Source organism: Natrix helvetica (genome assembly GCF_964273705.1).
Source record: "Natrix helvetica genome assembly, chromosome: 3".
Lineage (NCBI taxonomy): Eukaryota > Metazoa > Chordata > Lepidosauria > Squamata > Natricidae > Natrix > Natrix helvetica.
The window spans coordinates 23,977,489-23,992,185 of record NC_138549.1 but is presented as its reverse complement, the minus strand read 5'-3'; the positions used below and the strand labels follow the sequence as shown (position 1 = coordinate 23,992,185).

The 14,697-nt window shown below is 37.5% G+C and overlaps 2 protein-coding genes across 9 annotated transcripts in view; one reads left to right on the top strand and one right to left on the bottom strand.

The window, feature by feature from the left end:
* The window catches only part of ZFAND4 (zinc finger AN1-type containing 4), a 34,683-nt gene extending 33,478 nt beyond the window's left edge, over positions 1-1,205 (top strand). For all 7 annotated transcript variants that reach the window (XM_081947293.1, XM_081947295.1, XM_081947292.1 and 4 more), the window contains one exon: positions 456-1,205. In XM_081947293.1, coding sequence (XP_081803419.1) covers positions 456-616 — 161 coding nt within the window. In that variant the 3' untranslated portion in view covers positions 617-1,205. The remainder of the gene's footprint in view (positions 1-455) is intronic.
* Positions 1,206-1,343: 138 nt separating this feature from the next.
* The window catches only part of CFAP99 (cilia and flagella associated protein 99), a 33,249-nt gene continuing 19,895 nt past the window's right edge, over positions 1,344-14,697 (bottom strand). For both annotated transcript variants that reach the window (XM_081947299.1, XM_081947300.1), the window contains exons 12-16: positions 14,075-14,216; positions 12,860-13,011; positions 11,493-11,698; positions 8,536-8,716; positions 1,344-6,179 (exon numbers count right to left, since the gene is read on the bottom strand). In XM_081947299.1, coding sequence (XP_081803425.1) covers positions 6,012-6,179; positions 8,536-8,716; positions 11,493-11,698; positions 12,860-13,011; positions 14,075-14,216 — 849 coding nt within the window. In that variant the 3' untranslated portion in view covers positions 1,344-6,011. The remainder of the gene's footprint in view (positions 6,180-8,535; positions 8,717-11,492; positions 11,699-12,859; positions 13,012-14,074; positions 14,217-14,697) is intronic.

The window sequence follows — 14,697 nt, the reverse complement described above, 5'->3', positions numbered from 1 at the left end:
TATATTTTGAATTAAAAGGGTAAAATACAATATTTAAAAATCTGTGTTTACAGTTTCTCTTATCTGCCAGGTTTGTTGTTTCAAACATTGGAAAATTAAACTAGTAATTTCCATTGGTTTAGTATATTTAAAAAATGGGGAATTGCTCGGACAAGAAAGTTATAGAGCAAAGTTTTGAAAAAACTGACAATGGAAAATAATTTGTTGAAATGTGGTCTCTATTGCTTTATTTAACTTTTTTTTCTAGTAAATTATATGTTTCTGCATAGACAGAAAGGTTGAATATGAGTGTTTGAAATGTTAAAATGTTCTTTTTATAATTGCATACTCACACACCCGCTTACATCCATGCCCATACAGTTTGAGTTGCTCTTTTTTTTTGTCTTGTTTTTGAAGATTTGTAAACTTTTTTTTTTGTCTTCATATTTTCTAACCCTTCGGGTTTTTTTCTTCAGATGTGGAAACAACTTCTGCGCAACTCATCGCTATGCAGAGACTCACACCTGTACCTATGACTACAAGAATGCAGGAAGGAGATTCTTGCAGGACTCCAATCCTGTTGTCAGTGCACCAAAGCTTCCCAAAATCTAAGCATAATTTTATGATCCGTGACTGAACTGTTTTTCTTTACTGTATTTCAAATCTAAAGATTGGCAAGTAACAAGATCATCCAAAGCTCTATAATTCTGAAGAATGATGTAACACTCTTGTAACTGACATCTTTTATTCTTTAGTGAATCAAAATTTAAACATTAGTTTTTAAAAATGTACATTCTGATTTAACAATTATTATATATCTTGTGTTAAGTATTTTATAATTGAAAATGTCCTTTCACTCGTCAAGTCTTAAAAGATGCACTTTAGAATACATGCATACATACAAATATATATGTATATATGTGTGTGTGTGTCTGTGTTTGTATGTACACAGACACATTATAAATGAGACTTGACAGGATTCTGTATTGAAAATATCTTATAATCCCTTGGTTTTCAAATATGTTCTTTTAGTTTTTAGTATGGAGGTTTCATTGTACTAGGCCAACTTTCTCATAGTGAAGGGCCTTGTATTCCATCAAACCAGCTGAAAACCATGTTTCTGTTCTGGAAGTAACATATCATGTTAGATCATTATTCTTATCTGGCAGATTAAAAAGCAAAAACAAAGGAAGGATTTTCTTGTTATTAAATAGAAGATGCTTTAATTATTGTGATTTGTGTTTTTTTAAGGATCTTACAACACTGTTTCAGATATTGTTATAAAAAAGAATAAATATGCTTTTTTATGTAATAAGTAGAGTAAGTGACTTGCTGTTTTACAGCATGCTGGCAGTTGGAGGAATATAAAAAATGCTTAAGGCTTGGTATCAAAGGTGCTTTTTCAAAAGGCAACTGGAATGTTTTTCCTTGAGGAAGAAGAAAAATGTTTTTTTTCATATCCACTAAGCATCGGTTGTGATGGTGAGGTGATGGAAGGATAGATTCTGACAAGATGGTGGGTGGGGATGGAAGGATGGTATTTCTTTGCAGCTATCTGGTTGTTAGCATTCTATCTGAAAGCTGTTGAGGCCACTTGTGGGGTTTATCTGTGCACTAGAGATCATCTGAATCAGAATGCAATTGTGGAATTTTCTTGGAACTGCGAAAGGGCTGCGTTGTAGACGAGATAAGTAGTGTCTTATTCCTCCCCCTCTGTTGAGGGAGGGGTGTTTAGTTCTAAGATGGATGGATGGATTCTTTTACTCTTCTTTCAAACAATTGGTCCTCTGTCTGATATGTGGACTTTGCTGTCTTCAAAAAAGTGACCTTTGTCTTTCAAATGCAGATGGGTCGCTGAATCTTGTCCTGCCGTGCACTTATGAAGTGGTTTTGTTTCATCAGTGTACAGATTTGCACATCTCACTGCATTGAATTGCATATATCACATTACTCAGTTTGCGTTGGGTGTTTTATCCTTAGGGTGGACAAGCTTCTGTATTAGTTTATTCTTGAGTGTAGGGTCTACATGTATGATGTGCTGGTTGAAAATTCTCCTGAACTTTTCAGATATTCCTGCAATGTATGGAATGACAATGTTGCTACGTTTATTGTTCCTTCCCCCCCCCCCCCTTATAATGGAAGAGTTGGATCTTTTTTTTTTAATTTGATGAAGACCCAGTTAGGATAAGTTCTAACATATTTTAGTTATTTTTCTTTTCCCTGGTAGGCAAAGTTTCAGCCTGGTGGTTTAGGGTTCTGATCACTCCCATTTTTGTGCTTCAAGGGGTGGTGAGAATGAAAAAATATTGATCTCTGGGGAGGGGGGTTTCGGTAAACCTCAATGCTAAGGCTGTTGTCTTCCTTAATGTGCACTGCACAGTCCTCCTTCAACAGAGGAGGAATAAGACACCACCTATCTCCAGTCTACAATGCAGCCCTTTCAGCAGTTCTGTTCTTAACTTAGCAGAACCAATAAACAGACTCCTTGTCCCAAAAAAACCTTTTATTTATCTCCTGTGAATTGCATTCACCCACTGAAAGTCCAGGCAATAGTCCTGCAAAGAGTTAACTGCAGTAACTGACCTTATCAGTTCTTTGAGATAATTGCCAGACCTTGAGCTCCCAGCAGAAATGCTGCAAATTAAGTTCTGGCAAGCAATCTCTAAGGCACAAAACATGATTCAAATCTTCTGAAATCCAAACTGATGTCTCCTACGACCACCACTCCGCTTTTCTTCTATTTTTCCCACAGCCAGGGAGGGGCCATTCAGCATCCAATGTGTGCCTTGCTTCCCAAGTCGACTCCTTATCCTCAGTTGTTCTCCTCTCCTAACAGTTCTCAGCCTCCATTTGCAACTGACTCTCTAGTGGCTGCGAAATGTCGGACAGCACTGGCTCTATCTCTGCATCCGACGCAGAACATCCATCAGAGCCTTCCTCAGACTCCAGAACTGTCCCAGGTTCCTCCCCAACCTCCTCATTGTCCGAGTCTGCCCCCAACTCCAATGGTAGCTGGCGATGATTCACAACCAATTGCACTCTGATTCAGGTGACCCTGAGGCCAGATAAACCCCCAAGTGGCCTCAATGGCTCTGAGAGAGAGTACTAACGAGCAGATGACTGCAAAGAAATACTTCCATCCCCACCCACCATCCTTTCAGTATCTACTTCGTCAAGGAAAAATAGTCCAGTTGCCTGTGAGAAAGCACTTTTGGGATGACGATGACCTGAATGACTATCTACTCACATTAAGGTTTGATAGCAGACCAATGACCCAGAGCATATTAATGCTGGTGCAGGGTGGATAGCGCTGGACTGGTAGAAGTCAGTGAATAAATCTTATCAAGACTTGGACCAATCCAAAAAAGGATTCTGACCTTTTCCAAAACTTCCAATCAGCACACAGGGCCATCTGTTGTTTCTATAACTGCATAGAAAGGGCAAAGCCAGCCTTAGAAATGTTTTTGTGTTGCTTATAATGAAAGTTCTTGATTGTCGATTCTGATCAGGGACAAATGTGTTTTCTTCTGCCCAGAGTGAGCTAATTTTAGGGAAAGGGGGTTATTTTTTCCTCCTGCTGAGACTTGTAGAAGCAGTTCGTCCCTCTGGTCTGGGGGAATTATTTGGGCATAATAATAAGATGGTGACACTGATTTTCTCAGTACAAGTTCACCTGGAGCAGTGTCATAGAGTCAAAAGTAAAAAAGCATCTCACAGTGAGTGTCCCAATGGAGCATATAATAGAAAATACATGTGCAGTTCAAAGTTATAGTGCTGAATAATGAAGATTAAGGGCTGTTTCAGATGCAATCAAAAGAAAACTAAGAAATTAGTTTCTCACCAAATGTTAACTAGAGAGAATTCAAAGATAGAGCTATGTTTTGGCTCCATTCCCTCCCATAAGTATGTACTGGTGTATGTTGAAAATAGAGGATAGTGGATTAAATTGAACAACTTTCACAATGCACATGTCTTTTTTTCAAAGTTCTCACCTTTTTATTTTTAGATCTCAATAATTCTATTCAGCATACTCGTCATACCTTTCTCTTGAAATGATGTTCAATGCCTCTGTATGACCAAACTGGCTTGAAATACATATTTCCTGCACTGGCTGTTTTTGTATTTAGTCCACTTCCATTCATCACCTGTTTATTCTTAAGCCTATCTCTAGTTTTACCATACATCTTAAGTAACCCCTTCCTATTGCACTCCGCTTTAATATCTGTGAACAGATGCAGCTCCTTTCTAGAGAGGAGCAAAACTTTTATTCAACAGCCACCACCAAACTGAAAAATACTTTAAAGCTATTTTAATGCATCCACAAATAAAATGAGAGAGATTTGAGGCAGAAAGGGTGTCTTTTCCAGTTAGACCAGACAGATGACCCAATTCTACTTTATAGCAAAGCTACATTAACAGTCTTGCAAGTCTGAATGTACAATTTTCTTTACTGTCGATGCAACAATGGAGTTACAGTATATCCAGTTAAAATATGCTTGACCTTTCAACATGGATCTGACGCTTTAGCAACTTCTAAAATACTCAATATGTTATTAATACTAAATAATTAATTTCAGAATCCAAACCTACTTCTTTCTTTTGTCAAAAGTTAAAGAAATGGTTTAAAATATGTACAAGCTCAAAATCAACAACTGGAAACTCTGGTTCTGTCAAAGGACTCAATGGATTTGTGTTTTGAAAAATACAAAGTTTATGCCCTATGAATTAAAGCTTAAATTAATCCATCAAAATATTAATCTCTATGGGACAGTATGTAGAATATTTTGTAAAGGATGGATTATCATTTGTTAGTGTTGCAAGAAATTCAAGAACATCTTAACTCTCACGTTTTGATCATGTTCTTTATATCCCCTTTTGGAGTAATGTTATAAAGTTGATTGATTGATTGATTGATTGATTGATTGAATTGGTTTCTGTAGCCGTCCCAAATCAACAAATGACACTGGGCAGTGTGCATAATAAAATGTTACTGATCTGGCTAGAACTAAAGATTAAATGGGAAAATGGGGGTTTCTCCCTGAGGATGAAGATATTCACTGTAAATGTGGCACTATCCAAACAAGTATCTATTTTTTACAGTGCCCTCTGGGACCGATTTGCACACAGAACGACTTGCTGGCCGGAAATGTTCCTGCCACTAACATGGCCCATTCTTGAGCTAGAATTATAGCAATAGCACATATCACCCCATGGTTCTTCCCAGCAATCTCTGGGCATATTGCCCACAACCATCTGGATGCTCATTTTACCAAAGAACGTAAGCCTGAGATAGTCTCGAGCCCCATCAGGATCAAACTACAATCTATGGACAGAGTTGGCCTGCAGTACTGTATTGTAACCAGAATTTTAATTATGTTTTATGAAAGCTTTTAATTTTTTAAATATTAAATAATGTCCCTCCTCTTTCTAGATCCTGCATTTCTGACATGAGATAAGACATAATAAAAGCAAACCTATTAATAAAACAGTTCAAAATAAATATAAATGACACTGACTAAAAGTGTTCTTATAGATGCAGCCAGCAAACAGGGCTCTTAACACACTCGGGTCCCCAGGCCCAAGTAACACAACCAAATCTTCACGACCTTACAAAAAAGCCAAGATCAGGGTCATCCTAACATTTCAGGGGAGAATATTCCAGAAGGATGGGACCCTAGTAGAAAAGTCTGATGTTGGAAAGCTTCATATTATATCGAATTACATACAATTATACAATACTAACGGCCCTCATAAAATAAAATCATTGAAGAAATTCATCTGGAATATCTGCTTAAATGAAAAAATATTTTAAAATATTAAAATGCATTTATTTGTCTCCTTTTTATTTGAAAAACATAATATTTAAAAAGTACCACACATTTGTTTTGAAAACTAGTATTACTTATAATAGCTAATTTTTGTAAAGCATTATAATTCTAAAAACAGCTGCCAGTTAGTAGCCATATCTAAAGTGTAAAGTAGTTCAAGAAATCAGAAATTGAGTAGTAAATGTCTAATAAGCAGCAGTATATCTAGAAACAATTTTGTCTTAATATACAAACAGTGGTTCCAGTTCTCAAAGCTTCATTTAGCATCATTTGTTGAGCTTTATCTCTAGACATAAGACCATGCTGAAGCATTTTAAATTGCTGTTGTCGACTTTCTTCCAATTTCTTCCAGTGATCCTCTCCTCGAGATTTCTGTAAAAGCAAAATATAGAGTATGCTAATATTAATTCAAACATGTTAAATAAAATAATCATTACATGCTCTACATGAGGCGGCTCTTGAAGGCCATCCAGATGTCGCAAGTGGTCCACAATGCTGATTGAGGTACCCCACCATACACATTTCCTTCAACATCCCTAAGGTTTGTTAATACATCCCTAATATCCTGCACCTGGGTCACCTGGTAATGGTTTGACTACAAAGTCTCAGTGAAACTTGGAAAAGATTGGGAAGACACAAGAAAAAATAACCCTTTTATGTGACCCTTCATCAAGCTATCTAAAATTCTCCTGATTGTTTTATTGCAATAAATTGAAGTGGCCTCTCTTCTTTCTTCATTGGGGCAGCTGGTATTTGGTATTCCAAATATTTCCTAGGTACTTGAGTGACAGGAAGAGCTTGAATTTTTCAAGCCCTGCATTGTTCACCTTTATCACTTTCTGGAAAGCCAATTCAAATAAACTCCCATGGACTGAACTTCTCAGATCAAAATGATCACAGAGGGGTCAGGATTTTTTTAAAAAAAATACTAAAAAATGCAAACATTTGCTAACAGTGTCATTCCTTGCTTCAGTTCTACATGCACTACATTGCCTCCTTAGAAATTCTATGTCAAAAGAATGAAATGCCATTTCCAATCTGAAACAACTAAGCACTGGACTAGGTTATCTCAACAATGAACTGAGAGTGAGATCAATGTAATGTGGACACATCCTGCAAAAAATAATTAGTTCAGGGATGCCATGAAGTTCCTTGTGAAGGTGAGCTTGCAAATGTAATTTTAGACCCCTTTCTCTGAAAGTTCCTCATGCAAATGGATATGGTAATAGCAATAGCACTTAGACTTATATACTGCTTCATAGTACTTTCCAAACCTCTCTAAGCGATTTACAAAGTCAGCATATTGTCCCCAACTGGATCCTCATTTTACCGACCTCAGAAGGAAGGCTGAGTCAACCTTGAGCCACTCAGAATTGAATTGCAGTAAGCCGTGAGTTATCCTACAGTACTGCATTCTAACCACTGCGCCACCACGGTAACATAGGATGGGAGAAGGTGCTGTTGTTTTGTCTTCAAATAACAGGAAAAAAGCTGTTATTTGAAAACAACAAACTTAAGACAAAATTCTAGAACCGACTATTAAGCAATTACTATGTAGGCATTGAGGGATGCGGTTGCTCAGTGGCTAAGATGTTGAGCTTGTCGATCAGAAGGTCGGCAGTTCAGCGGTTCAAATCCCTAATGCCGCGTAATGGAGCGAGCTCCTGTTACTTGTCCCAGCTTCTGCCAACCTAACAGTTCGAAAGCACGTAAAAAAATGCAAGTAGAAAAATAGGAACCACCTTTGGTGGGAAGGTCTTTGGCTTAGAAACGGAGATGAGCACCGCCCCTAGAGACGGAAACGATTAGCACGCATGTGCTATGTAGGCATTTTAAAATTAAAGCATTGCTTGTCAGAAAGCAAAGCTGTGTGGAATTGCGAGTGTCCTCATTAAGTGTTCAGCAGAGCACTTCTCTCCTTGCTCATCAGGTGAGATAGACCCAGAACCACCAGTGAGGAGAGGATGCTTCTTGTGATTGCCCTATTACCCAGCAGCAGGCTACTGTTGCCAATTTAAATTCAAAAAACCAATATTTTCCTCCAGATGAAGATGTCATCTTAAAGCCAATTCTGCAAATCCCACTTCACCAATGGTTTCACCTTGGCTTGAACATGCGCATTGCTTGCCTTGTGCCTTCTGAAGGAGGGGCAAAGAGAAGAGTGATACCTTCCAAGCAGTTGGGATTAATGTGTACGTGATGGCTACTCCACTCATCTGCACTGATGGAATAAAATTGGGAAATGATGGCCTTATAGTAAATTTGAAAAGCAATTAAAAGAGAACAAAAGGACAAAAATGCTCTTTAGTTATTTAAGAACATTTTTTGTCCTTTCTATTTTTCTCTTTGAAAATGTAAGTTTCAAAAAGTTTCAGATATTAATCAAGTACTGAAGTATGTGTTGAAATTATACTTTAAATTTCAACATATATTTACACGATTAACATTTGAATCAGCTGTTTTATACAAATTTTAACTTTTTTGAAACCTCATGTCATATTTTCATGCATATTATGAGTGTTACATATGAGGAATGGAAATGTATGTTCTACGACCAAGATATAGAATATATTAAATGTATGGGTGTATGCTTAATTTTTTAAAGTGTAAAACAAGAATATAGAATTTTTCCAATTTCCACACATGCTTCAAAGACCCATTAAATTAAGAGAGGACAGTCTGATTGTTTTATAAAATGCAAAAGAAAGGGCTATTTTCCTTTCCTTACTTTGTCTAACTTCCAAAGTTGCTTTGATTTCCCATTAGACTTCATAGATTTAGTTTTTAAATATTCAGATTGCATTTTACGTTCAGTAGACTTTTCCATAATTTTTTTCTGTAGATCTAAAACTTGTTCCTCTTTTAAAATGGCTTCACGAGGCGACACCTTCGTTTTCTTTTCCTCCTGTCTAAAGAAAATGATACAATAAATAACACTTTGCAATTAGTTGTTATCCAGAAACAATGACTTAATTACAACTTAACGAGAAAGACATACAAGAAGAAAAATACACATCCAAGCATGGTTCCATTCTAAACAAAAGGCATTATGAAACATGCATCCACTAAATTGTGCCCTTATTTCTTCATAAATAAATTAAAAGCAATTAAAGTTGTAGATCTATAGTCCTGGCAGAGACTTCCAATTTCCTCAAAAAACACACCAGGAATGTCTTCGATTTAATGGAACTCTCATATACGTCTTTTGAATCAGTTGCAACAGCAAAATAGTTATCTCTCCATTTTGCCTACCATAAAAAAAGCCAGCAATAAATAGGTAGGGAACACACATTAGCTGAGATTGCTTTTCAGGTTACATAACTTCCAACTGTACAGCAATCTGATTAATGGCAAGAAACGTAAGCCAATTCCTAAAGCTGAGTGCTAATTTAGAGTAGCCGATTCATCTGAAATACAGATAGCCATTGATTTATGGCCATTTGCTTAGCAACCAAAGTTACAACGGTGCTGAAAAAAATGACCCACTACCAGTCTTTGCACTTATGCTATTGCAGCGTCCCTGTGGTCGTAGGATCGCAGTTCAGGTGCTTGGTAAATTATTTTTGACTGATGAAGTGTTCCAGGGTCGCCTGATCACCATTTTCAGCTTTCTCAGCTAGCTTCTGACGCATAAAATCAATGGGGAAAGCAGAACTCGTTTAATGACATGATTCATTCAACAATCGCAGCAATAAAGGTCGTAAAATGTGGCGTGGTCATATAATGGTTCACTTAACTACATCCTAGTGACAGTGGTCGTTAAGTCGAGGATTATATAAAATGAAGGGCAACTAAAACATCAATAGCCAGAACAGTTCAGTGCAAAGGAAAACTACAGCACTTTGGAGTTGTGATGAAATCTTACCATGAACACACATTTTTCCATGAAATCTTGAACTCTGCCCTTTGGTTCTATAGAGTTACTCACACTGACAGCTGTCTATAAGTTGTCTGTAGCACATTCTGATCATTATCACATTATGGAGTGGAAGGGCTTCTCGGGGCTAATTATGTGATGAGCTCTGTGCATGTTTGTATTGCTTTGTCTAGATTCCCATCTTGTTTCCCAAGGTAGACATATACTTACTGGTAATTATATCTTGGAAAATGGAGCAAGAGTAAAAGAGGAATAGAAAAAAAATAATGTCCATGTCAGATCATGCATCAATCCCTCTGAAGATATCCTTATCTCCTATCCTTGGGGCAATACCCAGAGAAGATGGCAGCAAATAGGGGCAAGATATACAGAGGATATAAAAAGTCTAAACATCCCTGTTAAAATGCCAGGTTTGGAGAATGTAAAAATATCAGATCAAGATAAATCACTTCAGACTTTTTTCTAGCTTTTAACATACAAGCTGTACAATTTGATAGAAAAACAAAAATCCGGGGGGGGGGGGGGGAGATACAATAAAAATGTAAAGTAACATAATTGGGTAAGTGTGCGTAGTCCTTAAAACTAATATTTTGTTTTTTTATTTTATGACAGCATTCAATCTTTTGGAGGAGGAGCTTTTTGGCACATCTTTTCTTGGGAACATTTGTTCATTCTTTCTGGCAAAAATGTTCCAAACCTGCCAGATTACGACGGCAGCTCCTATGCAGTCCTCTTCAAGTCAACCCACTGATTTTCAATTGGATACATTCCAACTGGATAGCTGGGCCACTCCAAAACCTTGATGATCTTCCAGGGAAGCCACTCTTTTGTTGATTTGGAGGCATGCTTTGGGTTGCCGTCATGGTGAAACGTGAAATGCCTCTTCAGGGTTTTAGCTGAGGCTTGAAGGTTTTGTGCCGAAATTGGCTGATATTTGCAACTGTTCATAATTCCCTCCACCTTGCCCCAGTTCCAGTTGAAGAAAAGCAGACCCAAAGCTTAATGCTGCCACCACAATGCTTTAACTGTCACCTGTTTTTGTCAGACTTGATGTAGGTTTTTGCAAAATGTAGCTGGCTTTGGATGTTTTACATGAAGAATACGGTAGACTGTTTTCATATGTAGTACACATACAGTGCTCACCAGAAATTCATGCATCTCCTTTAATGTTGTCGTAGACCTCTTGGCAGTTTCACGGACCAAGTTTTCTTCTTTTTTTTCATCAATTGTAGAGGGACATCCAATTTTTGGTAATATCACTATTATGCCATATTTTCTCCACTTCTTGATGTCTGTCTTCACTGTGTTCCATGGTATATTCAATGCCTTCGAAAAATTTTTGTACCTTTCTACTGAAGGATACCTTCCAACAATGAGATCACTTTGATGCTTTGTAAGCTCTTTGCAGACCATGACTTTTACCGTAAGAGGCAAGCAAGTAATTGTTCTAGTAAATCCTACTACAACAGCTGCACAGTGGCTTTGTCAGAGTCCCCTTAATTAGTGGCAAACTGACTACTATTTAACATTGGTTAATTCTGAACAGTCATATCCTTATTTCTAAGAGGGTATGCACTTATGCAATCACATTATTGTGTGTTTTATTGTTATTTTCCCACCCAAAGGATTTTTGGGTGGAAAAAGGATCAGGTTTTTTTCAATTGAATTGTACACTTTATTTATTTGTCTATGAGATTATTAAATAAATAAATTTAGTGTGCACACTTTTATGGCATGTGTTTCATCATAAATAATGGCATTGCTTAAACAATGGAGTCTGCATAAATGTTACCGTATTTCAAACTAACTTTAATGCAGCTGCTCTGCCGAATTGTTCTCTGAACATACAGATTTGATCCAATTTATCCAAAAGAAGTTGTTCCTTCGCTTGTTTTTCATGGATTATCAGATCCCTCTTCTCTTCTTCTGCTTTTTGCTGGGATTCTTTCAGCAAAGCTAAACGTTCTTGAAGTTCCACAATTGACATCTCACCAAGTACACCATGGTTACCAGTCTGTGGAAAAGAAAAGCAGAAGCACCATGTTTCTGTTGTATCTTAATTTACATTAGAATCCACATGGAGACACAAAAAAAATTAAACTTAGTGGCTGGAGCAATGAGGTTGTGCAGTGAGCCAGAACATAGTTGTGGTTGATTGGTTGGAGAGTGTGGACTCCTGTGTGAGGCAATCTGCGCTGTGATTGGCTGCTGTGGGCGTAGAGGGGGAGTTTCCCGCTTTTCCTGCCTTTTTCTTCTGTGTATCCTGACAATTTATCTCATAATGCTCCTGTCAGTCTACCTTGTCTGTTGTAAATATAGATGTAAAATGTATTTATTTATATAAAGTTCGTGTCAGCGTCTCTGACTTCATTTGTACACCTGCTGCACAATTCCCTGACATGTAGCCAATGTAGCTATATAAAAGGTTTAGTGAAGATCTGAAAACAGAAAATAATGCATATAGTAGGTGGAAAGACACAGTATAGTTACTTTACTTACCAAATAAAACAAGAACACTGCATTCACATATAATTTTTTTGAGAACTGAAGTATAAACAAAAATAACCAAGGTAAGCAGCAGCAATTTGTGGATTATCTTTGATTTTCAATGGGAAAAAATATATGGCAAAACATGTTACTTTCTTGGCTCCTGATTTAGTATTTAGAATCAGTCATTAGTATTTAGAATCAGTCTGAGGAATAAAGGAATGCAACAGCTGGCATATGGCCAATGGACCTTTGGTTTAATGGTTTAATATTATGAATGAACACAAACAAACAAATATCTTATTAGTAAAACAAATTAAGATTCATGGTACTGAACTAAAAGGGCCGTTATTTTAATCTTCTTTCCTGAAAATTTGGAAGGAACAAATTGTCCGGAATAAAAGTTTAAGAAAGGTGGATTGCCAGAAAGTATCCAAGATACAACAGATTTCATATTCCTGTCATAAAAAATTACACTCAGCCACAAGATGCTCACAAAAAATGAATGGCTAGGTCGTTTCTAGCAATGCTATCCAACATTTTAACAATGCTTTCTAAAACTCTGGAGAAATTAATAGAAAAACATTTTTAGAAGTTATAAGATGGGATTCATAAGTTATAATAAACAAAATATCTTCGTTTTCTAATTCACTGTTGGCTTAACCATACTATTTTATTACGAATTTACCTTAGTTAAGTCAATAAATCTATTTTTCAGGAATGGCACATATTCTATAGCTCTTATTTGCTGAATCAGTTCATATCTTTTTTTAAATTTCTCTTCTTCATCTTTTAAAACTTGAAGTAGCATGTCCTGGCTTTTTTTAGATACCTCTTGAACTAGAAAAACAGAAAAAGATATAAACTTTACTAATATACTATTGGCAAAGATAAGTAAATACAGAAACGATTTGCAAATAGAATGAATTCTGGTGTAAATTGTAATTGGAGGTCTAAGTAATTAGAGAATATATTCAAAGAGCTCTTGCTACTCTGCAACTTGAATCAATGGTCAGTGACAATGTCATCAACATAGACCCCAAAAGGCATATTTGTATTACATCCCATTCCATTCCTGCAGATGACATCTATAGACACCATAAGGGTAGCAGTTTCTTTAATTGTTTAGGGGCATTTAGGGATTCCACAGATTAAAAGCATCACCAGGGAGTATAGGGAATCCATTTTGTATAGAATGAAATCTATCAAGAAATCTCTGTTCTAAAGTATTCAAGAGATGTTTTAAAGAAAAATTTCAGAGGCTTATACATTGGGGATGGTAAAGCTTTTACGTGCAACCTCTTTTAAGTGCAACCTCTGAAACCAATCAGTTTTCTCGTTTTGTCTTCTCAAGTAAGATAGCTGAGTCACAGAATAGCAGCTAATGGTGGGGTATGGGGAGAGGAGTACATTTATGATCAATTGGGTTCCTTTTTTGTCTCCCTCCAGTGGGGCTCTTGGCCCTCTTCAACATTCAACAATTCTGTGAACTATGGGGGAGGAATCAGGAGAGATGAGCCAAGAGGGGGCACATAAGTATGCGCCTGTCACTCCTCCAGCCACCTTTTGATTCCAAGCTATGGCCAAAGCCTCCACAGCAGACATCCTCTGGATATCCCCCAGTTCACTCTGGAGCCACGGAGGATCCATTGGTTGCTGAGGATGGATTATTCAAATATATCCGGTCTCCCTGCAGAAGGGGGCAGCACTGGAAAATTTCAAGGCCACTATGGAATGGCCTGACCATGACAGAGGAGATAATGATAAATCTCCCACCAAATCTCGTTGCTACTGCTCTGACAAGAAGAATGCTTATGAAATGACATCATTTCTCTCAAGTTCATAAATGCTCCAGTTGCTAAATAACTTAGTTAAAACTCTATAGATCTGACACTCTTAATACCTATTTGCTGTTTGCATTTGTGGAGTTTCATTTGTGCTTGCTTCACATTTTTATGTCCCTCTGCTACTTGCTGAGCCTTTTTTTCTTTTTCCTTCCTTTCTTGAAGGCATCTTTCTGCACACTGGAGCCGCATTTCTTCTGTCTAAAATCCAAAAATAATTTCCAAGTACGGTAAGCAAATAGACATAAATCGACCGTTGACTTACCTGAACAGTCCCTCTATGTGCGCTGCGAGGGGAATCCAAGCATGGGTTAACTTTGTCCATTAGCCTAGAGACTGAGTTATGTAATTGTTGACCACGCCTCCTCTGACTGGAATAGTTCAGTTTTGTACGAAGGCTCAGCCAATCCAAGAGATGGAATAATTGTCATGGAATGCAAATAGTCAATGAGGTAAGTAACCATATGAGTGAAAGTGTAGGCGAAAGTCAAATGCCCGGACCAGCCGAAGCCGAGGGCGGGTTTGGATTCCCCTCGCAGCGCACATAGAAGGACCGTTCAGGTAAGTCAACGGTCATTCTCCAGTGCGCTGCTTGGGGAATCCAAGCATGGGACATGCCAAAGCAATGAGAGTCAAGGGCGGGAGCTAGGCTGGTCAGGGCCCTAGGTGGTGAAAGAACCCT